Raw genomic sequence first — 27,833 nt, forward strand, 5'->3', positions numbered from 1 at the left:
GTCTATTCATCTCTCTGTGTCTCTCTATTATATTTCTCCCCTCCCCCCTTCTCTCTGGCCCTCCACTGTCCTGCCCTATGAAACAAAGGCATAGGCACTTCTCTCTCTTCTGGGCCACTTCAGCTTTGGCCTCCTACAAATCCCCCCATTCAAAGATACTTTTTAGCTTGATCCAAGTTCATCAAGTACTTTGTAATGTCTGCCAGGAGTAGAACAATACCACAGAAAAAGGGACAGGGGTGGGGGTAAGTGGGTGGCAGCAAAGCTTGAAAAGACAGGGGGCAAGAATGCTCATTGGCTTGTCTGAGATGGATGTTCATCGTAATGATACTGATAGGTGACCTCAAAATTAGATAATGGCCGCATTTGTGTGACTCAAATTTCTTTTCCAAATGGCTGGCAAAAACCAGAGAGTGCATGACAGGCATTGAGACAGAGAGAGGTTGCTAGAGAGGGCACATGAAAGGGAGAGGGAAATAGAGGGGTAGAGGGGGGGGGGGGCAGAAAGGGGGCAGGAAGGTATCTGGAGGGAGAGAGAAGAAGAGAGGGAGAGAGAGAAAGGGAGGAGGGGGTATATAAAGGTAAAGGAGTTACAGACAGATCGAGGGAATGAGAGCGAAAAGGAGACGGAGGGGAGGATTAAAATGCAAATCTCATTGGCTGCAATGGATCACTCGCGGCGGAAATCGGTTTCAAAGCCTGGTCTGTGGCACACTAAAATGCTCCAAAAGTCAAAGCCTCCTAGCGTACACCCATGCGCTGCGGGGCACAAGTAGGCATCAGGTTCATCTGACTGGGTTAAAGGCACAGTCACTAGTGTTTGTTGTGAAGAAATGGGGTCGGACAAGTAAACCAACACACAAAAAGACTAAAACAGACAAAGCGTGTAAAGTGCACAATAATATTGGGGACACAATTGGTTTATCATGACTTCAGAGTTTCTTCATCATCATCCAGAGGCATTTTCATGCTTTGACAACACAAACTACTAACTGCACCTTTAAACAGGGGGAAATAAATATGAAAGCATTACTGATTAATGACCATCTGATACATTAAAACTTTTACTGGATCCCGTAGGAAGGACGGCAAAAACACATTTTCGATCGACAAATGCCTTGATCGCGTTTATCTGTTCCTCTTTCAAAATTAATGCGCTGTCAATATCTTTGAGTTCCTTGTCGTAGGAACACTACGACATTCGAATACACTATTCATTCACGCCGGAAGGCTGAAATATGTCAATCATCTCCTGAGCCCGCCCCCTCAGGAGCGCATAAATAGCAGCGCTTGACATATGAACATCCTCTTTTCCAATTTCGACGTTAGGTATCCGTACCTAACCTCACTCTTCGTTACGCTCAAAAATGTGCTATTGCTACTTGCTAATTTATCCTCGTGTGCTTCTAACTCTTTGTAGCCGGTGAGTTGGGTTTAATCCCTTTCACTAGCTCTGGGTGCAACAAGTTTATTGGCTTGTTTTATTCTGCTATTCTGTCGAGTCGCTGTATTTTAACGTGTTACTAGCCAGTCGCTGAAGTGCTTGTTACTTTACTTCACTCGCACTAATTCCTGTTTTTTGCAGTTATGTCCTCCAGACAGGTGTACCCGGACTGCGGGCACGCCAGAGAGAAGGGGGACCGTCATCGCCTGTGCCTTCGCTGCCTGGGCAAGGACCACGCAGCTGCCGCCCTTGGTGACGACGACCCCGCATGTGAACTCTGTGCCAAAATGGATTTTAAGCGGAGATTTAGTTATGATTCTTATGAGTCGACGTTATAAGGATGGGTTCATCCTGTTCAGATTTCGACTGGATGAGATATGAATGAGATCCATTTTGCCTAGTGTAATGTCCACTTTTATATGTATTTAGTTATATTAGTTGTGTAATTGTTATCGTGAAGCAATAACTCCTGTTAAAGTGATTCAGTGCAGTGCAGTGCTGATTAGTCCGTATTCTCATTGCAGACAACACACATACTGTATTGTACGATGCATCGTCGTAATGGTAATTGATGAATGCACATTAAAGGGAGATAAAGAAGACTGCTTTTGGTATCGTGGGTGTTTTGAAGAAAAGAACCAACAAAAACATTAACAGGTCACCATGCTGAGCCTCTACAATGTAACGTAAAAGTTGACGCTAGCTAGAGGATGTATGATTGCTAACTAATATAGACACTAGCGCTAGTTGGAACGTACACTAGGCCTACTTGTGATTATTTTTAGCCTATTATTAGTTGATAGTGATGACTAGGCATCATGTTAGGTAGCAAGACAATTCTCCAAGATCTCATGACATACACTCTTCATTTCTCCCTATCGCAAGTGTGTTCACACACATACACACAGCTGTTGAGCTTTGAACCTGGTTGCAGGACGCACTATTGGTATTGTTGTTTAAAAACGCAAAAGTAATTTTTATCCGATTACTCGATTAATCGATGGAATACTCGGTAGAATACTCGATTCCAAAAATATTCGATAGTTGCAGCCTTACTCCTAGGGAAAGGAGCTATTCAGTCTGTACCGCTCGGAGACGAGAACAGAGGGTTCTTCAGTCGCTAATTTCTGGTTCCAAAAAAGGACGGAAAATATCGACCGATCTTAGACCTCCGTATTCTGAACAAAGCTCTCATGACGATGAAATTCAGAATGCTGACCCCTCGTCTGTTAATTACAGTGCATGAAATGCCCTGTATTGTTATTCCTAGGCTTCTTCTTCTTCTTCTTCTTCTTCTTCTTCTTATTCTTGTTACCTTTTTCTGCGATTAATTCAGCCCGAACCACTTAACGTAGAAACTTCATTCAAACTTTGTCGCGTAGGTCTTGTAAACGACACTTATGCTATGTATTTTTCACTTTTCTAAACTTTATACTTTTTAAGATATTAAAGAAAAACGAATATAAATTTCTCCCATTGACTTACATTGGGCCATTATGACATCATAATAGGGTCTTTAAACTGGCTTGCACCTGTGCTTTACTCTGCCGTGCTAAGGCAAAAGACCGTAACTTCAAGTTTGGTCAAAAATTAGTTTTTGACGTATTTGTAAAATATCAGCAGTAATTAAACAAATGTACTGATATTAAATGTACTACTAACATGCCATTATCAAATTAAAGCCAGTGACATCAGTATTTTGGTTGATTTCACGATGTATAGGCTACCGACAGTTAGCATACCAAGCTAGGTAGCATTACCATTAGAATTGCATGGCAGATATGCTAAGCTATCGGGCTATTCCCCCACCCAGTGCCTGTGGCTAGTCCGAAAAAGGTGCATCTAAATCGGGTAACTTCGCTTGGCGAGCGGGGGCATGTGGAGGGGGAAAATGGGCCTCATTCTCTATCGTTCTCTCTCTCTCTCTCTCTCTCACACACACACACACACACACACACACACCCCAATGGACTGACATAGATGTTTTATGTGTTTCATGTGACAATTCAAGTTCATTGTTTTATGTGCTTAATGTGATAATTCAATGGTGTGTGTGTGTGTGTGTGTGTGTGTGTGTGTGATAATCATTGTATTGGTAATTGTGATAAATGAAATAGTATTACTACTGATTAATTAATAGGGTCATTATTCCATTGTTATCATACCACTGAGCTTTAACATAGAAGTTACTGCCTTCTGCCTTAGTATGCTTCACTGACACCTGTGCCAAATCCAAAGAACCTCTTCTCTCTCTGTCCCTCTCAATTTAACTGTAACTAGGAACATTAAGACACCATCCATTCTCTATTTTTTTTTCTCTCCATCTCTCCATCTTTCTCTCTGTCAACTTTCTCTCACACTCAATCTCTCTTCTTCACTCCATTTGTATCTCCTTTTTTCAATATTTTCACTCTCTCTTTATCTCTTCATCCAGAGCCACTCTTGTTCACTCTTCTTTCCTTCTTCCACTCTTCTTTCCTTTCTTATTTTCTTCTTCCATTTTTCTTTCCTTCTTCCACTCTTCTTGCCTTTCTTTTTTCCTTCATCCACTCTTCTTTCCTTCTTCCACTTTTCTTTCCTTTCTTCACTCTTCTTTCCTTCTTACACTCTTCTTTCCTTTCTTCTTTCCTTCTTTCACTCTTCTTTCTTTCCTTATTTCCTTCTTCCACTCTTCTTTCCTTCCTTCACTCTTCTTTCCTTTCTTCTTTCATTATTTCACTCTTCTTTCTTTTCTTCTTTCCTTCTTCCACTCTTCTTTCCTTTCTTCACTCTTCTTTCTTTTCTTCTTTCCTTCTTTCACTCTTCTTTCCTTTCTTCTTTCCCTCTTCCACTCTTCTCTCCTTTCTTCACTCTTCTTTCCTTTTGTCTTTCCTTCTTCCACTCTTCTTGCCTTTCTTTTTTCCTTCATCCACTCTTCTTTCCTTCTTCCACTTTTCTTTCCTTTCTTCACTCTTCTTTCCTTCTTACACTCTTCTTTCCTTTCTTCTTTCCTTCTTTCACTCTTCTTTCTTTTCTTCTTCCTTTCTTAACCTTTGCATTTCATGCACTGGTATTTCCTTCAGGAAATGCATTTTCTAGTTCAATACATAAGGTCAGGAGATTGGTTCACCTCCATCGATCTAAAAGACGCATACTTCCATATCCCGATTCACCCCAGACACAGACAGTTTCTGAGGTTTGCGTTCGGAGGGAAGGCATATCAGTTCTGCGCGCTGCCTTTCGGTCTAGCTCTGGCACTAAGGGTATTCACGAAATGCGTAGAAGCAGCCATCGCCCCTTTGCGGAGACAAGGCTTGCAACGATATGGCATCCCCGACCGGAGCTGTGGCAGCTCAGTGCCTGGCACCTGAAAGGAGCAGGCTCATAGCTTCGGGTCTGTCTGATGCGGTGGTGTCCACAATACAGAGTGCTCGGGCTCTGTCGACACGGTCCCTCTATACGCTGAAGTGGTGCAGGTCTGATCAATGGTGTGTCGCGCGTCAGTACGACTCCATCAACTGCGCTCTGAGCGTCATTTTAGAATTCCTGCAGCATTTATTTGACGAGGGGAAGGCTGCTTCCACTCTCAAAGTTTACCTGGCGGCTATTTAGGCCTGTCATGCAGGCATCAATGGTAACCCTTTAACGTCACGCTTTATGGCTGGTGTAGGCGTCTCAGACCCAGATAGCAAAATCATTATGGCCCAAATTTGGGCCAAAACTGGCATGCCATTTTGGCAAAGCTTTGGAATGATGTACGGCCCAAATTTGGGTCAAATTAGGCGTGCCAAAAGAAAATCAAAAGGAGGCCAAAACCCAGCCAAAACCAATTTTGGAATACCAAACCTTAGCCAGAAGTATCCCAAATAGATGCCAAAACCCCCCCAAACCTTACCAAAAAGAAGCCATTAATGACCCAAAGTGATGCCATAACTGACCCAAAGTGACCCCATAAATTACCCAAAGTGACCCCATAAATGACCCAAAGTGATGCCATAACTGACCCAAAGTGACCCCATAAATGACCCAGAGTGATGACATAACTGACCCAAAGTGTTCCTATTTATTTATTTATTTATGTGGTTTTATGGAAAAACCTTTAATGTCCTAGTGTTCTAGGCTCATATATGAAGTAACATGGTTAAACTGTGTTCTGTGTGTGTTATGCACAAAAAAATGAAACAATATATTTTAAATTGATATTTTTTTTATTACAATTCACTGTCGCTGCTCCTGGTTGGGAGCCGGCTGGCGTTTTTTCCTCCCGCCCTCCCTATCCCCAGCCCAGTAAAACCATCGTTTCACAGAAAATAATTGTCTGACAGTTGAATGATTGTTTCAGCCTGATATCCCTATGGAGCCTTTGGAAAAAATGATCAGAGCCTAGAACAGGATGCTTGTGTGAACAGTGATTAACAGTTTAAATGCTTACCCATGTAAGATTCATGATCAAGCAGCTGCTGTGACCACCAGCAGAATACCCAAAATGGTTATCTTATCATGGTCACAAAGAGAAAGTCCCACACTGGATTTCCTCAGACACCTGGGGTCAGGAAGCAAACTGAGGTGTGAGTGACTGCAATTAATCATAGTATGGGAATGGGGGAGGCCATTGAGAACCATCTCAGACAGAGAAACCAGATTATCATATACCACAACAAAAGGTTGACAGACCTGTTTGCATTACAAGCCTAGCTCATTTACATTAGAGGCCTAGGAGTGGTCTTAAAACAATATATATGCCTAGAATTGTGAATGCTTGTTATTCAGTGCTACCATGCTGAATCCGGAGTAAGGCTGCTTCGTCACTGCACATTACTGGAATAAAGATTGCTGCATCGGAAACAAAGAAACCTCCTTCTTTTCTTACAATTGGCGAGCCAGCCCATCTTGCAATTTCCAAAAAAAAAAAAGAAGAGGGAAATTGGTAAGTATTCTACTAAAAAACCTTTTTTTTTCAGGATATTTGCACGTTTAAAACAACCTAGAAAGGAGGTTTAAGAATAGAAATGATCTGTTTCATGTCTTTATTCCATTAATAAGCAGGAGGTCTCTGGCTGTGGGTTAGCTCTGTGCAGTTTTTCTAAAGTAACTGAATCAGCCCGAAGTAGTGTGGTAATAGAATTGTATCAGAAAACCTAAAGTAATTGAAACAAAGGCCAGACTGTGAAAACTTTTTTTTTTTGAAGTAACTGAAACAAGTAGCTGAAAAGTAGTGTGGTTTAGGCACTAAGTCCTGTTGCCTAAGGCAATTTCAAGAACACATACTGTTGTGCCTGATGGACAGAGGCATAATTATTAACCGGTGTATTGGTGAGTGTGAGAAACTAGTGTAGTAGTCAGCTCGACGAATTGTGGCATAAATTGTCTGGATAATAGCCAGTAGTTGAACATGAAGCATCATAGACATACATTCAGATTTTACGGCACAAATCCATAAGCTTGTGATAGGATCCGACTTAACGGGAAAGATAAATCATTTGAATTTCAATTGTGCGGTTGACTGTTGAAAGGCGCTATTTCATTGTTGAGGACGGAAACGTCATAGCCTAGCCAATACGTGACATAAGAAGCATAATACCAAGATTGATTGACATAAAACGGAGATTGTTGTGGTTAGTTTTTTTTTTGTTTGTTTGTTTTAACTTTAGAATGGAAGATATTATTGTTCAATACATCAGGAAACACGGTTCGCATGGAATATTTGACGGAATAGAGAACGCAGAGGATAAGCCCTACGAGTGGGCAGGGTCCCGGTTCGAAGATTATTCCAAGATACCAAAACACAAAAAAGGGAAAGTTGCAAATGCCCTTCAAGGACTTCTTGCCACATACAAAGTGACCAAGAAAAGATTAGACGACGTAGAAGCAAAGAGAGACCTACTGAAAGAAGAGAATAATTCACTCTTATCACGTCTTAATGACGGCTTGGCACACATAGAAAATCTTCAGATTACTGAAACGCTTTTGAAAAGAGAAAATGGGCAGTTGCAGAAAGAAATGGAAACTCTCATGGCTAAAAACAACTTGTTGAAATCATCAGTGGAAGTGTTGTCAGGTGAGTTAGATTTGGTGGTACATAGGGTTAGCCAGTTCTCCATTAGCACATCTGATATTTGCAGCAGCAAGGCCGTCAATGAGGAATGTTGCAAGAAACAGTCAGGTTCACAGGATAGTCAGTGCCAATATTCAGGTGTCACGGTAAAGTACCCAATGGCACCAATTAACTCCACCATTGTGCGGAATGGAGCAAGTGAGGAGGTTATGTCACACACCATAAAATGGCTTAGCCCCTCAGAGTTAGCAGTAGTGGTACAGAGTGTGGGAATATTTGAACCTGGGACACAGGATCCTGTAGAATTTCTATCCAGTCTGGAGAACTGCGTGGACATATACAGATTGACAGATTTTGATGCTTGTGTTGTGTTGAGCCTGTGCCTTCCATCTACATTATCAAGAGCCTTGACAGATAAAGTGAAGAATAGGATGGGAAATAATCAGGACCGAAAAAAAGCACTACTGGAGGTTTTGGGGATTGCATCTGTCAATCCAGAGAAGTTAGCAGAGGTGGCAATGACAAAAGGAGAACATCCCGCAGCTTTTGCACATAGGTTACTGGAAGCTTTCACGACGTACAGTGGTAACCCTGACATCATGACTGAGGATATTGGCTATAAATATGCTTTGATCAACAAGAGTGATCCCCAGACTCGCTCTGCCATAGAAATGTTTGTGACTCATCTCTCAGGCTATGACGAAATTATTGCTAAAATGACACAATTTTACAACAATCAAGCCACTTCTAAGAAATCACACCCCGCTACAGTTGTAGGATGTAAGCTTGCCCAGCAGAACAGGAGACAAAGAGGGCCAGAAACCAGTTCGTCTAGTTGGCAACACAGAGGTAATGGCTTCAGGAGAAGCAATCCAGTGGGTGTTATATGCTATTCATGTGGAGAAGATGGGCACATTGCAAGACACTGCCCTGGTAGTGGGGGAAGGTATGAACACTATGTTTGTTATGCATGTGGAGAACAGGGTCACATTGCAAGACATTGCCAAGACAGAGTGGGAAGACATCAAGGCGTTGTTTGTTTTTCTTGTGGAAAGAGGGGACACATAGCGAGAAGGTGTAACTCTTCACAGACAAGAAGGGACAACTATCAAGAACTGATTCACAAAGTACATAGTCTACAGAGTCAACTGACATTGCATCAAGACAATAGACCACAAGAGGAACCTATTAACACCTGGCCAGACAAATCACTGCTTGAAGAGAATGGCTGTAACTCAGACACAAGTAGCCAAAACATTGGGATTCCAAATGATGCTGATAGTAGCACACTTTGAAAATGTGTGCTGTATCAAAAAGGGGGGAGTTTATATTTGTAATCCTGTTTTAATGTTGTGTTTTGATTAAGTTTGTGTTGTAATGCGGTGTTTTGATTATGTTTGTGTTGTTGATACCTGTTGAATGTGTGGACATTCTTGTGGGGAAAGGGGGGGGCAACATTATTTCTTTTCTTTTATATAAAATTTCAGACACCAGATGACTAACCCAATGTAAAGGGATACCACTTGTGGAAATGGAACCTGTGGGACCGGAGTCCATTTGGGTGACCAGAGGCTTGAGGTGTGGACAAGGGCCACCACAAAGCATAACTGGGACCAACAAGAAAAATCCAGACGGCCACCACACAACAGGTTTCTACAGACCAGGGGCCGTATTCACAAAGCCTTTTATCTTACCACTAGGAGTGCTCCTAACTCGCGCTAAAACCTTTTACGTAGGAGTGATTTCTTAAAAGTGATTCACAACGGCTCTGAGACCTACTCATACTAAGGATAAAACCAACTCCTAAGCTTAAGATAAAAACTCCGTTGCTATGGATGACGTCGATCCTCATGCACGAGTTTAGAAGTGGTGCGCACGGTGATTGGTTGCTGACAGGCGCTCTCATTCAAAACTCAGTCCTAACATCCCCCTAACGATCCCACTAAATCAACAGAAAATAAGAGAATAACCTAGGCTTCAAATAAAGTCATATTAAATAGTTATGGACAGTGCACTTAGCAGAATGCACACGCATGATGACAAGTTTGTGCATCCAATGAGAATGACGCTTTGCACGTTAAGAGAAAGAGAAATTGCCGAAAAAAACACGGAAATTGCATGAAATCAAAGAAATAATAATTAAAGCACCCTGCAAACTATGCGTGAGGCATGGGAGGACATATGTGTTAACATAAATGCTTCATTCCCTGCCGTGTGTCGCTCTGTCGATGACTGCGAGAAGCGGTGGTATGCGCTCCAGTCACAATGTAGGATGGAGATTGCGGAGTGAACTTTAAAAGAGCCGTCGCGGCTACAGGTATTGTGTCACCAAAATAGGCCTCATGCGTATACTTGCATGTTGTAGTTCAACTGTGCTCCCGGTTGTGGATTGAGGAAGGGTGTCAAAAGCCATGTCTTGCATGGATAACCACTGTCACCCAACAAGTGGCATTCAGCAGGTACATGGTGCCGCTCAAAAAGGCGCAGACCGCTCTCCATTAAAATGCGCGAATCGTGAGTAGATCCAGGCCACTTCGCAACAATATCCATGATTGTGAAAAATCCAAAAATCTTAATGTTATCAAACATTTAATTTCCGGACTGATTGGGTTGTTTCGGATAGTTGGAGACGTGATTGCATCCCACACTAATTCTAGTAAAATGTTGATGCCTTCACGGTTTAAACGATATCTTCTCAACAATTCAGAGTCGTTCATTGTCTCCAACACCTTACGTCTGGCCTCAGCCATTTTAAGACTTTTTGTGAATAGGTCTTAGTGACTTAGGAGTCCTCACGAGGAGTTTTAAGCTGTCCTAGACTTAGGTGCTACTTTTAGGGATAAAATATTTTGTGAATTGCTCTTAGTAAAAAAAAATAGGAGTCCTAAATTTAAGACTGACACGCCCATTATTTTTAGGAGTTTCTCCTAAATTCGCCACTTATGAGCTACTTTTAGCCCTAAGATTCTTTGTGAATACGGCCCCAGGAATCCAAAGGACCTGAGACCATACATGGATCTGAGATCCACAAGCCCAGAGATGTACCTTAAGAGATTGACTGATGGAATGAAATGGACCACAACTGATGAAGACAATAAAGAAAGCAACCCAATGGACAATCAAAGATCTCGACACTTTTCAGAGCTTCATCTGCTGAAAGGTGAAAGGCACACTCAATAGAGTGCATGGACAAGAAAGACAATGAGAGAATCAGAGAGCGTCTTCTCTGAAATTTGATAAAGTGATTTTCCCCAGGACAAATATGCATATCCACCACTGGGTGCATATCCTTACAAAACACAAAACACAGACACACACACACACACACACACGAACAAACACGAAAAGATGAAAAGAAGATGTATGCTTTGATGTTTGATAACAATTGGGACCATTTACATTTATATCTACTTGTGTTTAGGATGTCAGATGCCTTTGTGTTTTGCTCAATTATCTTAGACTGTCTCCTTGGCTGTGGTGGTTCTCAAATGCTTCTCCAAACCTGATAAAAGATATTTATCTTATAGTATCAAATTACAGAATGACCCCCTGATAGGTTACCTATTGGGACTGGGAGATGACCAGTGTATGCGAGGGTGATGAGTCCAATGACGGGTAAGACTCCCTAATGGCCACAGAGGGGGCAACCTAAAGCAGGACATCACCCGCCACTGGACAACTCTGTGAAAGATGTGACTCTGAGAAAGAAAGTTGATTTGATGCTATGTATGGCTTCATAGCATCAAGGGGTGGACTGTAAGATTCATGATCAAGCAGCTGCTGTGACCACCAGCAGAATACCCAAAATGGTTATCTTATCATGGTCACAAAGAGAAAGTCCCACACTGGATTTCCTCAGACACCTGGGGTCAGGAAGCAAACTGAGGTGTGAGTGACTGCAATTAATCATAGTATGGGAATGGGGGAGGCCATTGAGAACCATCTCAGACAGAGAAACCAGATTATCATATACCACAACAAAAGGTTGACAGACCTGTTTGCATTACAAGCCTAGCTCATTTACATTAGAGGCCTAGGAGTGGTCTTAAAACAGTATATATGCCTAGAATTGTGAATGCTTGTTATTCAGTGCTACCATGCTGAATCCGGAGTAAGGCTGCTTCGTCACTGCACATTACTGGAATAAAGATTGCTGCATCGGAAACAAAGAAACCTCATTCATTTCTTACACCCATCACTACATTTCTTACACTGTCTATGTACATTTCCCACAACTCGCTAATTAGCATAGCCTGCTTGCCTTATCGACATGGTTTCGAAGGTAACGTGTATACATTTACCATAGCCCTACTTAAAGGTGCTCTGCGCGGTCTTTTTGCGCGGTTTCTGTTGACATTCGACAATGTTGTCAAACAAAACGTAACGAGACCCTCCCGTGCGTCTTGAATCTGTCATGGAAACTCGCATTTCGCAAAAATACTGGCTTACCTACCAACCTGAAGCTAAAAATTATGTATTTTTTGAAGATTATAGTTGGTGCATCCTGGACCATATTGTTATTGTTGCCGTTTTTGGAGCCTGGGCTGACAACAGACACCGTTTATGCGAAGGAAATTATTAAATATTATCATGAAGTGTTAGACTTAAAGGAAATTCTTATAACTGCTATTTTCTAAAGTGTTCTGTGCTGTTGATTATGTGCCCTGTTTCTCTGTCTTGTTCAATGGAATGCTGTCTCTTGAGAGAGGGGGTTGTTTGAAGTTATCTTAGAAAGGCATTGTTTAGTTAAGGTATTTACAACTACGTCTCCAACGCTGGGAAAAACCAACTATTGTGTTACTGAAACTAATGTCATGAATGTTTACATTGAGATTGCAATGGCGATTGATGAGGCCAGGTGTTCTGTTAAACTTTTCGTGACTGTTGGTTTTTAATTAAGCAAGGTTTCTTATCTTAGAAGGACAGAGGCCAGATGGCAACTCGGGACAGAGGAGGGGTTAAAATGTATTTTGTAACCTATGCACTGAATTCTAATAAAAGGTCTTGCGCCAGGAGCGAGAGCTCAGAGGTGCCAAGAGGGCATAAAAATCCTCTCCACTCTCGGCCGGAGTGTAATAGATCTGTTAAAAACTTTGCTGTGGTTTGTGGTGTCATTTTATTCTAAGTAATTCAAACAACTTAGCAGAGTTCAGGATTTTTTCCTGACATCTTGGTCCTTACGAGCTGGATCCCTCAAGAACCGCCGCCGAGATGCAGACCCTGGAAGCTGAAGACGTTGCGCAACGCCTGCCACGACTAGGTTCGGCAGAAAGACCTGTGTAGTGAAATTCTGCATAGGCCAGCTGACGGTTCTGCACCTGGGAGGTGGATCTGACGGGATATGGAATCAGCTTTGACCCACATATACGTAAGTGTGCCTGGGGTCATTTACTAACAGAGTAGTAGTTAAAGTATTGCCTGGGGCTACTTAAAAAAACAGACAATAGCTATAATGAGATTCTGGGAATTTCATGTTTTTAACAAGTCTGGGACTTGAATGGTGTAGAGTGATTTACATCGGAGTGATTTACATGGACGTCTGTATGAATGTTGTGTGTGAATGGAGTAAGTGATTGAACAGAATTAAAACAGCGAAAAACCTCTGTGTTAACACCCAGAGGGGCAGCGGACCGGTGTCTTTTGCCGGCCTAGAAGCTTCTGTCCCTGGAGATTTCGTTGATCCATTTGAGATATTCTGTTTAATCCAAAAAAACTCACCATAGTAATTTTGTAGTGGCAATAAGAAGTACATGGTTAAGGAAACATCCTAATAGCCAAATTAGCCATACAAAGTACGTAGAAGGTTGGATAGAGAAACGTAGTTGAGCGGAAAAAACTGTGTCTCGTTTCATTGACATGGCCTGGTCGAGCAGTTATGACGTTATCACTAACAGACAATTTAAATTGACCACGATCCGTGACAAGTCATACTTATGTATTACTTAAATGAATGTATGACAACTGTTTATAGTTCGCAATACGTTTACAGCTCGTCCTAATTATAATAAGTTGGGAGAAAGGTTCTAACGTGTCTTCAGAAATCATAGCGTATGAGAAGACTTCGCTGAAGCCCAAAGCCTAGAATTTGAGCACCGGTTGAAACAAGCCCTATTGGGGGAAGAAGTAGAAAGGTAGAAGTGTGGATTATAAGAGCAAAGAAAGAAACAGCATGTTATTATAGAAAGCTGGAGAAGTAGAGAAAGAAGAAGGGAGAAAAGAAAAAGCAAGTTTGATAAGCTCTGAAAGAGGGTGATGAGTATGTAGGGACGAAATAAAAGAAAGTAAAAATAATACTAAAGTCCGTCTCCTTATAGAGACGCAGGCGAGGGAGAGAACATCATCATCGCAGCATTAAAGAGGCATACAATAATTGTATTGAGTATTATGATAATGATGACGCTAAATCTATATGATATTTAATAAATAATATAAGTGCAGATCGATTAGAGAATTAGGAATTTCAGTCTGATCAACCGAAATGTCTCTATTCCATAATGGATTTGCCTAATATAGGCTAGTGCAGAAATGATAAAGTTAGTATAAGAGGTGCGGCATCCCTTAAAGGGTGTGGATAGGCTACTACAGAATTCAGGATATTAGCGTAAAGAAGTTACGAATTGAACTTAGTCAGAGTTGAAAGAGCAATAACTATGAGTCTTTATGCCAAAGAGAATACAAATAGTCACGATAATTAGTTAAAACAATGTCAACAGATACATAATTCGCTAACAGGATACTCTTTAAAATTACAAGTCGGGTTCATCCTCTGTCCGTTTAAATCTTCTTGAATAAGATGTAATGACTAAACTAGGCTTAGCCATATCACGGAGTAGGTAGGAAAGACGGTAAGGCTATGTGATAGTTAAACAGCACGTGTATTAATATAAGAAGCGCAAAAGGAAAGTTCAGAGACTTTCTATACATGGGTTAATTTATTTACATGGCTGGGTTTTGTGGTATGTGTTTTCACTCACATGGACAAATAATATGAATGATCTGTCTTAAAACTCAGTGTAGAGGTTAGAAAGTCACTTCTATAGTCATCTAATTGGTTAATTAGGCCTATAGCATTATAGTAAAACAAGTATACGGTCTCCTTAAATGTAAAGCTATGGTTTAAAACCGGAAACGCCTCCTTGTCTGTGAAACGATGTGACCGTGTGTGTGCTTGCAGTGCAGGGGGTCAGAGGGGGTGTTCTCCCCTTAGACTAACAAACAGGCTGAGGGTAGCCTACTGCCACATTTTGGCTGTGTATAAGTACCACATAAATAAAGCTGACTGACTTGAAGGAAGTTAGCAACATTTACTTTCCGAATTAAATACTCGACGTTGTCGGAAAATTCTTAAAACAAACGAAATTACGAGGAGGTTAACCAAGTTAAAATTAATAGTGAGATTCTTAAAATCGGTCCTTTTGTCTGTCAGAAGCGACAAAGCAAGATTAATATCTGATCCATACATTTACCTCACACGTAAGGTGTCCTGATAGCCATTTAGCAGGATTGAATAAGATTGAGCCTACATGATTTATTTTAAAAGATAAGATCAGTGTATGTTGTTACAATTACGAGTAATTGTGAGCATGTTGTTATGGGACAAAGTCTTCGTCCTGGGTGTATGTTTTTTTTTTTAAGGTAGCCTATATGGAAAGAAGATACTTTTTTGGGAAAAACATAAGAAACATTATAGACATATTATCTAGGCCCATGCAGGTTGTTTAACTGATTGGCTGTATGTGGTCATATTACACCATGGAATAGTGCAGCAGAAGGCTGTGTGTGTGTGTTTGTTCTAGTTGTTTTGTCTGATCCATTATCTGAGGATCGATTGTTTTTGTCTAGAGATGTTTTGGTTTAGGAGAAATCGCGTTTTTCATTCTTTCTGTGATTTTTTATTTGGGGTGATTGAAAATCAAAGAGTTCATTGTTGATTTTCAGCCCATAGTTTTGCGTAACTGGCATACACTGCATGGAAATGCTGCTACAGGGTAATATCAAGGGTCTCTGCTCAGAGATTCTAGGTTGTCAATGGAAGTGATTGATGTCTAGCAGTCTAGCTTGTTTGTTTAAGCAGAGAGATAGTTGCATTGAACAGGGCATGTCTGTTATCTCAAATGGCAGGAAATGTATACATGGACAGCAAAGGCTTTTGCTGTTTCACACATTTTAGTTAAATATAAAAGTTGTTACAAGTGTTACTTGAAGCAATTCAATTACCTATCAATTTGGATATAAATATAGATATAAATGGGCAGCAATTTTGAGTCATGTGGCTTTACATGCCTCAACAGGGGGGAGGTGCATACATAATAACTATTATGTATTAATAAACTATACAAATTTTTTTTTTAGTCTTTTAGTGAAGCAATGTGAAATGATAAGGTCTGACATTTTGTGAATGAGGTATACAATGGCCTGATTGTTTAGACTTGGTAGTTTTAAGTATGCACATTACCCCTGCTCAAGGTCTACCATTGTCAATCTTTGATATACTTATACAGAATATAGATCTCACTCCAACTGTTAAGTGCAACATACTGTTCGAGTTTTTTCTGTGTCCCCACAGGAACAAGGCCAGGTGAAGGTGGGAGTGACCATACCAAGTGCTACTGGCCACGCCAACGCCAACGCTCCACCTGTATTCACCTGTCACACTGTTAACTTAGATCATTAGTAGGATACACCACTAGCGTTGAGTAGGGTTTAGTGGTTCCCTCGAAGGGGGTTGAGAAATTTAGATCTTGACCGTCTGAAAGTCACCGAATTTTGTAATTCGAAATTTTACTCAACATAGAAGGGGTGTATCCAATTTTTTGTTTTACTGTGTTTCTTGTTTATATGGTTTATTGTTTTTCTGTAAATTGCATAAATAGTGTAATTCGGTTACAACAATGTCTAGACTGTTGCTATTAGTGATTATTACAGGTGTACTTTTGGGGTTTATAGTCCTCCACAAGTGTAATTGAGAGAATATATGGCACTGGAGAATGTTACTCACCTGTGTAGTCTACTGATTCATGGGATAGATATGCATCTATGCAAGCGAGCAGACGTAATAAGACTAATTTCTAATTATGTACCTTAATGCAAATTCTTCCTATCAACCTAGACTTAAGGTTAGACCACTTTCATATCAAGCCAAGATCTGTGTTGGAGAGAAGTGTGGCCCAGACAGCTGGGGCTGCAATACTACATCTTGTGATGCAAACGGTATCCAGGTGCAGGATGTGTTTAACACGACCCAACCACTAGTAGAGCTAAATACTATATTTTTGATGTCACCTTAAGTGATAGTCTATTCTGTATTGCCATTATGTGTTGCAAATAATGGAACAATGAGAGACAGAGACAGTGTTATTCTTACGGATACTGTGTCCTCAAGCACCACTTCCTCATCCAATGTCAGTACATGGGTATATATTGTGCCTTATGTTGGGGTTGGAATGAAAAACACTGCCCCTTAGACAAGGGTGCCCCTATACTGGGAGAGGTAATGTGGTTGTGTAGTTAAAGATGGTACAGTCAGATCCCTTCACATTGGGTTGGCATATGTGCCCCCGCTCAGGTCACGGACCATGTTTATGTGTTAGTGCGATCTCACAGCCAGGGTTATCTCGTAAGAAGAGATTTGCTGTTGAGAACCATGACATCATGTGCGGGACTGACATGCCTGATGATAACAAAACATATTTGGACTAATAGTATCAAAGTAATTTTGTCTCTGATTCTGTCTTTAGGATTAGGTAAAGTCATGTTAATAATGGAAAGACTTAACTATAGGTTAGGACTATGTGTTAATGTCACCTTAGTCAGCGTGGAAGGCCTTAAGGACAAGGTTTCTCAAGAGTCTGCTGATGGTGAAGAAAAAAATAGATTACTGCTAGATTTACTTACTGCTGCTAGTGGAAGGGGTTTGTGTTATGCTGAATGATACCTGGATATCTGATGACATCCATCTGTAGCTGAAGCCTTACAGCAAATGAGGGCTGTTTGTGATGCTATAAAGTGGTTGATGTTTTTGGGTGGTTTAATCTGGGTTGCTTACTTTTGGTACATGGTTGCAAATTATGTTGAAAGGTCTGTTAACTGTTGTTGCAATTTTTGTATGTTTTGTATTTTCATGATGTGTATTTCTACATGTGGAACAGTTCTCATTTCTAGTGTAGTACGTAATTCTGTACAGAGTGTAATGCTATCACAGGAATTTGATGCTCTATTGACTTATCAGAATGATGATGTTTAGTGTAATGATGCCTATGAAGACAACTGAAGGAGATAGGGTTATTTCTTTATTAGAGTTATCTTTCATGATAAAAAGGAGGGAAATGTGAAGGAAATTATTAAATATTATCATGAAGTGTTAGACTTAAAGGAAATTCTTATAACTGCTATTTTCTAAAGTGTTCTGTGCTGTTGATTATGTGCCCTGTTTCTCTGTCTTGTTCAATGGAATGCTGTCTCTTGAGAGAGGGGGTTGTTTGAAGTTATCTTAGAAAGGCATTGTTTAGTTAAGGTATTTACAACTACGTCTCCAACGCTGGGAAAAACCAACTATTGTGTTACTGAAACTAATGTCATGAATGTTTACATTGAGATTGCAATGGCGATTGATGAGGCCAGGTGTTCTGTTAAACTTTTCGTGACTGTTGGTTTTTAATTAAGCAAGGTTTCTTATCTTAGAAGGACAGAGGCCAGATGGCAACTCCGGACAGAGGAGGGGTTAAAATGTATTTTGTAACCTATGCACTGAATTCTAATAAAAGGTCTTGCGCCAGGAGCGAGAGCTCAGAGGTGCCAAGAGGGCATAAAAATCCTCTCCACTCTCGGCCGGAGTGTAATAGATCTGTTAAAAACTTTGCTGTGGTTTGTGGTGTCATTTTATTCTAAGTAATTCAAACAACTTAGCAGAGTTCAGGATTTTTTCCTGACAGTTTAAAAAAATGTTTTTTTAATATTCAGAGGACAGGCAGGCTGCAGCGCTGCAGCGAGGAAACATTTTTTGTCACCTATAGTAAACATCTCATCACAGTCCTCTAGCTGCTAGAGGACTGTGATGAGATGTTTACTATAGGTGACAAAAAATGTTTTACCTTAGAAACCGCGCAAGAAGACTTAGAGCACCTTTAACATCTTAAATGCCTTTATGCACGTTAAATGCTAGCTAGGCGTTTTATTCACTAGAAATGGCTAGAAGGAAAATAATGACCGGCTCACTGAATTATAGCAAATCCAACATTAGGCTATTTAAATGTAACATTGCGGAGGGCATGACGGGCGTTTAAAACAGATAAACGAATATGAGTATCTTGATGTGAGCAATAATAATGTCTAATAACTTTTTAAAAGAGAAAAAAATGCGACTTACCTTAGTGTGTAGCTGGGTGTAATGTGTAGCTGGGGCTCTTCTCTGTGCATCGAATGTTTTAAATTCCCGGCGTTTGTGAAGCCTTTTGGCAAGCCAGAGAGATGCCAAAGCGCGCCCGTAAGTCATGAGATGCGGTCCCGCTCATCACAATTTCGTCTGGTTAACCAGACATAAGCCATAACTAAGCCAGAATAACATGGCGCCCTCTATTTATTATGGCAGATCATAATCAAGCCACAGATCGCCCAAAAGACTTAGGGGGAGCTTTTCATGTGCCAAAAGAAGCCCAAAGAGGCCATATGTATACCAAAACAAAGCCAAAATGATTTGCTATCTGGGGAGTGCCTGACAGGCACTTGGTGCCCTCATGGGATCTACTGGTGGTTTTACGCGCTCTTACAGGGCCTCCGTTCGAGCCCCTTGAGGAAGTAGACATGAAATTTGTCTCTTTTAAAATTGCGCTTTTACTGGCTCTGGTGTCAGTCAAGCGCGTGGGCGATTTGCGAGCTCTATCAGTCAGCGCATCTTGCCTTCAGTTCGCGATCGCTGGTGACAAAGTGGTTATGCAACCTAATGCTGCCTACACACCCAAGGTGGTTTCGACTCCATTTCGCAACCAAGTCATTGAATTGGCAGTGTTTTCGCCTCCTCCTTCTGCTTCGGCGGATGAGGAGCGCCTGAATAAACTATGCCCGGTGCGCGCTCTCCGATGTTATACGGAGCGCACGAGTGCTTTCAGAAAAACTGACCAGCTGTTTGTCTGCTTTGGCGCACAGGCAAGGGGCAGACCTCTTTCAAAACCGAGCCTTTCCCGTTGGATAGTGGAGGCTATCGTTTTGTCTTATAAGAGTTTATCTTTAGAGCCCCCAGTGAAGTTGCTTCCTCCTGGGCCTTGTTGAAAGGCGTCTCAGTTGAAGCCATATGTAAGGCTGCGAGTTGGAATTCTCGCAACACCTTCATTAGATTCTATATGTTAGATGTGTCGACCCCCTCCTTCTTGCAGGGAGTCTTGCACGCTGAAAATTCAATAGCCCCCCAGAGCCAGTGAATGGTTTCTTAGATATGAACGGTTGTCAGTCCTTTTCATGGTTAAAGGCTGACATTCCGGTATATGGGGATAACGTGTGGACATACGATTGGAAATCGTTGTAGTCTACGTGGAATGGTTATTAAAAATATACTATGTGTTCATTAGCTTTTATGGTCAAACGTAGATGAACCGTTAACCACCAGCTACCGTGTGTGCCTCTTGGGAGGTCAGAAATACGAGGAGCTGGTCAAGGTTGATTGACACTGTATTTTTCACGCGTGAAGGGATACGGTCCCATCTGTAATGTCGTAGTGTTCCTACGACAAGGAAAGTCTCGGTTACTTACGTAACCTCGGTTCCTTTAGTGGAACCGCAGACATTACAAAGATTGCGTGTACAGTGTCCATTCTTCTTGGAGTGGGTGTGTTCTTATGTTACACTCAAAATTGTCCAAGAGGATGTTCATATGTCAAGCGCTGCTATTTATGCGCTCCTGAGGGGGCGGGCTCAGGAGATGATTGACATATTTCAGCCTTCCGGCGTGAATGAATAGTGTATTCGAATTGGAGCCGTGACAATGTCACGTCCCATCTGTAATGTCTGCGGTTCCACTAAAGGAACCAAGGTTACGTAAGTAACCGAGACGATATGTCTGCTCACGTTAGACTTATTAGCAGCGAGGCTAGCTAGCTACTATGTGTTTCAATGGATTTTTGGTCTAAGCGTTAGCAATAGCCTATCAATAATGGTCTAGAGCGCTTCAGTTAAGACCTACAATCCTCTGCAACATTCGTGTTGCACATACACAACTAACCGAGTCAATGTAGACATAAAAAAGTCGTGTAGATAGCTTAAATCACATAAAATATGTCCCACTAACAGGCTCCCGAGACGCCGCCATCTTGGTATGATTTCTAATCTATCGTTAATTCAACTCAAGCGTTGGTTGGTCATCTGTCCATCATCGTATAAAGCCCGCCCTGACAATTTGATTGGTCCGACAGAATCCTGCTCTCTGATACTCTCTCTGAAGCAACACCTCATGGCTGTTAGTATGTATTACTAATTTTTATTTATCTACTCACTTATCCTTTTTTCCTATTTGTCATCTGTTGTTTTTGTTTGTGATGGTTAGGTTATTTAGTTGTTGTTTTTTTCCTTTCTTTTATCTGGTGTTTGTATGTTGATTTCTTCTTTGTTATGTGTCTTTTTCCCTTTCCTTTATCTGTTGTTTGTATGTTGATGTCTTCTTTGTTATATGCTTTTCCTTTTTTTATCTGTTGTTTGGTACGTTGTTTTCTTGTGTGGACCCCAGGAAGAGTAGCTGGTGTCTTTGGCATCAGCTAATGGGGATCCGAATAAAATCAAATCAAATCCCCAACGGCACAGAGCCAGACCGAACTTCCCAACCTCAAATTTTGTGGGCGAGGTTCGGTCTGGTATCCAGGCTACAGGTATGCCAAACAGAGCCTTGTTCAGGTCACAAAGATACCTCAAACTGCTCAAGCATTTGAGGAACATCTGACAGATTGACTAACCGACAGAGCGTATTGTAAATTCAGGAATGTAGATGCTACTGTGAGCATGTGTGTACCATGGAGGCGAGCACAGGGAGGAACAGGGTGGCCGTGGCCACATTGCTGGTGCACTCTGTGAAGGTGGCGATCAGGAGGCAGAGGATGATGGCGATGGCCCAGGGGGGGATGGTCTGAAGTGGGGTCATCAGGTCCCCGAGCCACCGGGACAGACCGGACTCCTGGAGGGAGAGAGAGAGAGAGTGAGAGAGAGAGAGAGATTGAGAGAGAAAGAGAAAGAGAAAGAGAAAGAGAAATAGAGAAACATAAGCTTCAGAACACACACACACACACACACACACACACACACACAGACCTGAGACACAGTCCCACCTCATCCATAGTCAAGAAGGCACACCAGCGTCTCTTTTTCCTGAGGAGACTGAAACAGGACAATCTGTCTCCTCAGATTCTGGAGAATTTCTACCGCTGTACCATTGAGAGTATTCTTACAAACTGCATCTCAGTATGGTATAGGAGCTGCTCTGTTGCCGACCGAAAAAGACTGCAGAGGGTGGTGAAAACTGCCCAACGCATCACCGGTTCCACTCTCCCCACCATTAAGGCTGTCCAGGGCAAGAGATGTCTGCGGAGGGCGCGCAGCATCGTCAAGGACGGCTCCCCTCTGGGAGGTGCTACAGGGTCCTCCATTCCCGGACCAGCAGGTTCAAGAACAGCTTCATCCCTGCGGCTGACACCCTACTGAACTCTGCTTCTCGGGGATAGCCCCCCCATCCCTCAACACACCTCCCTCTAAGACTGTACTTCCCCCCTCCACCCTGGCTTGACTGCCACACACCCTCCTCCAACCACTGAACATTTGCACAAGCATGTCTTGTTTTATCCCACTTTTTACTGTCTTTACTGTACTTACAATCCCACTTTTTACTGTATTACTGTATTAACTGTACTTACACCTAACAATACTTACTAGTGCTATCAAACGATTAAAATATTTAATCGCGATTAATCGCATTTTTGTCATAGTTAACTCAAAATTAATCGCGATTAATCGCAAATTGATTAATCGCAAATTTTTATCTATTCTAAATGTCCCTTCAATCATTTTTTTTTTAATGCTCTTATCAACATGGAAAAGTGTTTTATTTTATTGAAAAACAACATTGCCAAATAGGGCGGTACAAAATAAAATTATAAAATGCACATTTCAGATAAACAAGGACTCAGCCTATAGTGCAGTTAAACCATGGCTTAATATTTTCTTTTTTTCAAGTTGCTGTGAACATAGAAGTCAGGCCTCTTATTTAAAAAACAATGAACCGTAACAGTTAGGTTACCAATAAAAGGTAAGCCTACTACTTCTGTGCTTCCAGCCAGCTGCCTGTTGACATTTTCAGACAACAATGAAGCTCGCTTTTTTTGCACAACACAACTTTTAAAGGTAAACTTTCTATTCAGAAGCTTTTTATCATCAATTTCGCCGTATCGCGCTCACCATTCACTCAAACGTAACGTTAGCCTACTACACAGTTTGGGAGAGCAAAAAGAACGTTAATCTAAAACAACGCGTTAATCGCACAATAAAAACGCGTTAAACTGACAGCACTAATACTTACTAATCATTATATTACTACTACCTCATTTTCTTCACTTATTACCACCACTAATACTTACACCTGCAGTGCACTTTATATATATCATATCTATCTACACTTCCTCAATTGCTGCTAGTCCCAACTTCTGTTCATATTTCATACCTATCTCTTACTGTATATATCTTATTTATTCACTTATTCCACTTTACATATGCACATACTCTGCACTTTTATTGCTATTTTGCACTTCTGGTTGGATACTAAACTGCATTTCGTTGTCTCAATACTTGTACTCTGTGCAATGACAATAAAATGAAATCCAATCATATCTAATCTAATCTAATCTAATCACTCACAGAGAAAGTAGATCTATACGGGTAGAAACATATAACCATGAATACAAACACACAAACACACAATGTATAACCCCCCCCCCCCCCCCCCCCCTCACACACACACACACACACGCACACTGCAAAAAATCAGCTTTCAAAAACAAGAAAAAAAAGTAATAAAATGGTGCAAATATTGCTAAATTATCTGCCAACAGAACAGGAAGATTTGACTTACTAAGAGTTTCTAAAACAAGTTAAAATAGCTAGCCTCAAAAAACCCAAATATATCTTAAAACTAGTGTGGCCAGACTAAAAACTAGTACGTTTGTCAAAATAAGTAAGAATTATTTTCTCAAAATGTAGGAAATTGTGCTTAAATTTAGCAAATGCTAGCACCATACTCTTGAAATGAGGCTACATAAGGCAATTTATCTTGAAATCAGTACAACTACACCTTAAACAAGTATAAATGCCTAAAAAAAAATAAGAATTATTTCATCGAAATGTGGAAACATTTGCTTGTATTCAGCAAATGATAGCAACATCATCTTGAATTGAGGTTATATGCTAGGCAACTTATCTTGAAATAAGTTCAGCTTCTCTGAAAACAAGTGCATTTGCCTAAAACTAAAAAAATTAAGAATTCTTTTCTCGAAACGTAGAAAAATGTGCTTATATTCAGCAAATAATAGCACCATCATCTTGGAGGCTATATGTTAGACAATTTATCTTGAAATCAGTAAAGTTACACTAAAAACGAGTACATTTGCCTAGATACCATACGAATTATTTTCTCAATATCTAGGACAATTTGCTTAGATTCAGTGATTTTGTTATTTCATTTATTAGATTCATTTTTGGGCTTTTTTGCATTTAATCAGATAGGACAGTAGTGCGAGACAGGACGCTAACTAGAGGTAGGGATTGAGAAATGGCCACAAGTCGGACTCGAACCTGAACTCTTACCTGTATCCCCATCAGACCCATTCATGGTGCAGGGTTGTTACTGCGTGTGCCACAGCTCCTTCCTTAAAACAGTCATCTGTTTAGGAAATTTGCATTTTTTTGGAGAGTTTTGAAGTCAATGTGCAATTGATCATTGAGATAATATAGATTTTGCAGATAGCACAAAGAATGCTTCAAATAATTTTTAATTAGTAACTTCAACCTAGACATAGTTGCTATGGTAAAAACAGCTGAGAATGCTATCTGCACAATCTCTAATGATCAATTGCACATATGCGTTGACTTCAAAACTCTCCAAAACAAATACCAATATCCTCAAGAGATGACTGTTTAAAGGTTGGAGCTGTGGCCCATGCGGCAGCAACCCTGCACCATGAATGGGTATGATGGGGACACAGGTAAGAGTTCAGGTTCGAGACTGACTTGCAGTCGTTTCTCAATATCTCCCTCCAGATTGTTTCCTGTCTCTCTCTCTACTGTCCTATCTGATAAAAGGCAAAAAAGCCCAAAACTGAAGCTTGAAAAATAATAATAAATATTTGTCCTAGATATCGAGAAAATATTTCTTACGGTATCTAGGCAAATGTACTTGTTTTTAGTGTAGCTTTACTGATTTCAAGATAAATTGTCTAACATATAGCCGTATTTCAAGATGATGGTGGTAGCATTTGCCAAATTAAAGCACATTTTACTACATATTGAGATAATAATTCTTAAATATTTTTGGTATCTAGGCCAATGTTCTTGTTTTTAGTGTAGCTTGACTGATTTCAAGATAAATTGCCTAGCATGCAGACTCATTTCAAAAGGATGTTGCTAGCATTTGCTGAATATAAGCACCTTTCCCTACATATTGAGATAATAATTCTTAAATATTTTTGGCATCTAGGCCAATGTTCTTGTTTTAATGTAGCTTGACTGATTTCAAGATAAATTGCCTAGCATGCACACTCATTTCAAAAGGATGTTGCTAGTATTTGCTGAATATAAGCACCTTTCCCTATTGAGAAAATAATTCTTAGATATCTTTGGTATCTAGGCAAATGTACTTGTTTTTAGTGTAGTTTGACTGAGAAGGATAAAATGCTTGAAATAAGAAATTCTGACTTTGACAAAGCAGTTTTGTACTTGTAAGTGGGGATCAAACTGCCTTATAATAATGGCAATTCTAGTTTCAAGCATCAACATGCTCAGAACCAGTAATACAATCTCAGTAAGAAAGGGATAACGGCCGACAAACTGTACAGTTCTACACTGCAAAAATGCTTTTCTAACCTAGTGTTATTACTCTTATATTGAGATGAAAAAATCTAGTTGGTCTTGTTTCTAGCTAAATTGAACTTACCTAGTGCTCTTTGGTAAGGTTATTTTTGCCTATTTCAAGCAAATATTACTTATTTTAAGAAACCTTTTAAGAAAACAAGCATATATTCCTGATTAAAGATATTTTATCTTACTAAGATTTCACTTTTTGCAGTGCACACGTCTCTCACCTCACTGCCCTTGGCCAAGGCAAAGCCTCCTCCCAGCAGCAGCACGATGCTCCAGGGCATCTTCTTCTGCGCCACCTTCCAGGTGAGGAGCGGAGAGGAGCCCTCACAGGAGTGCTGAGGGCCTGGTGGGAGAGATCATAGGAACCTTGCGTCACACCCAGTTTGTCTGGCTAGTCTGGTGAAGCCATGGGTGCTTATGGAAGTCAATCAGATAAGTAGCCAAACATTTAGAGGTTCTACAAAGTAAGTTCCGTTGCCTTTCACGGCTCATTACCTATCATATATATTTTTTAACAAAAGTTACTACTTCTTAGTCAGGCATGGATGTCATCAGTAGCTATGCTCCTTAAGACCTGACCCTTTGACCTTAGCTCTGATTATGACCTCAGGGGCTCCACAACCATTACAGAAACTTTGCACTCCAATCTACTCTGTTTCCCATCCACTGTACTGTACTTGAGACAGCTTGGTGTCATAGCTGAACTGTGTTTCCCATCCGCTGTTCTTGAGACAGCTTGGTGTCATAGCTGAAGTGTTTAGGAACCATCCACTGTACTTGAGACAGCTTGGTGTCATAGCTGAACTGTGTTTCCCATCCGCTGTTCTTGAGACAGCTTGGTGTCATAGCTGAACTGTGTTTCCCATCCACTGTTCTTGAGACAATGATTTTGTTGCCGTTTCGTGATTTCCGCTAAGAAAAAATTGTTCTTCACGCAAGCTTTAAAGTTTCAGGTGTTGCGTAGCAGCCCACCTTCTACTAACACCTGACACATTCACTGATGTGCATGATGTCTTCAGACTGGAATTAAGATTATCTTCCTCAAAACATAACGTAGTTGGTTTAAAATTTGAATGACTTTGCGTTACGTTAAATGACCGGACTTCTTGCGGAATGATATGAAAGATGTGAATTAGAAGCACAAAAACCGTTGCCAATGACAGCAGTCATACATTTTTTGCAGCAGTGAATATGTAAGGGATAATGTATAGAACGCCGGCCATTATTGGGAAGATAAGCCCCGACAGGGCGAACACCACCCCAACGCGAAGCGGAGAAATTACAGACATGCGAACGTTGGGATGGCCCATTCAAATCAACTGAACTTTTTAGAACATTCTGAAGAGCCGTATTACAGAGTACAGGTATTTACGTTTGATTCCTAATTCACAATTGACCTCCGCGGGCCGCACAGGGACAGCCAACATGCCCGCAAATGGCCCTTGGGCCGCACTTTGCCCAGGTCTGGTCTAGATATACAGCTTCAGTTGATTCTCAAAGAGTTCACACTAGGAGTAAAAGATAGGAACACCCCCATTCTTAAATCCATACACTGGCACATTAGGACTGAATCAGTAAGTCCTGCCTATAGTAATGACTGAGCATGGACAGGAGGGTATTTAGCTACTACGCTGCTCTTTTTTTTTTTTGTAATTCAAGTTTTTATTTAGAAGTTGGTGCTTGACATAACATCATTATACACTTTACATTGTACATTATGAGACATTTTTACAAAGATGAAAAAATAAAAAATACATTACAAATAAGACCAGTACATGTTGATACATAACTAGGAATACTATTACATATTACAATTGTTATTATTTTTTATGTTTGTTTGTATGTATGTATGTATGTAATTGATTAATTTATTGATTGATGTTAGGGAAACTCAGAGGAAGGTAGTGTAATGTGAGCCCAGAACGAGATCCAAATTGGTGCTCTTTTACTATTACTATTGTTTACCCTGTTGAGCATAAGCTCGTATGAAGCCGTTTTGGTCATTATATTAACCCACTCTTTTATGTCAGGAGGTCTAGGTGTTTTCCATAGATTGAGAATAGTCCTGGCAGCTGTTGTAATCCCTGCCATTATAACGGAAAAAGCTGTGCTGGATATGTTAGGTATTTGTCTTCTGTCCCCTAATAGGCATAATCTGGGAGATAGAGGTATGTCACTTCCAAACCAGTTACTCAAGTTGTCTACCACTATTTTCCAGAATGGTTGAATAACAGGGCACTCCCAGATGCAGTGAAGC

At 40.7% G+C, this 27,833-nt stretch overlaps 1 protein-coding gene across 1 annotated transcript in view; it reads right to left on the minus strand.

The window, feature by feature from the left end:
* slc13a5a (solute carrier family 13 member 5a) overlaps positions 1–27,833 on the minus strand; it is a gene marked incomplete at both ends in the record, with an annotated part of 46,565 nt that overhangs the window by 1,546 nt on the left and 17,186 nt on the right. Inside the window, 2 exons of the mRNA XM_080831891.1 lie at positions 21,468–21,629; positions 25,798–25,919. Of these exons, the coding sequence (XP_080688017.1) occupies positions 21,468–21,629; positions 25,798–25,919 (284 nt within the window). The remainder of the gene's footprint in view (positions 1–21,467; positions 21,630–25,797; positions 25,920–27,833) is intronic.

Source organism: Sprattus sprattus (genome assembly GCF_963457725.1).
Source record: "Sprattus sprattus genome assembly, chromosome: 1".
Lineage (NCBI taxonomy): Eukaryota > Metazoa > Chordata > Actinopteri > Clupeiformes > Clupeidae > Sprattus > Sprattus sprattus.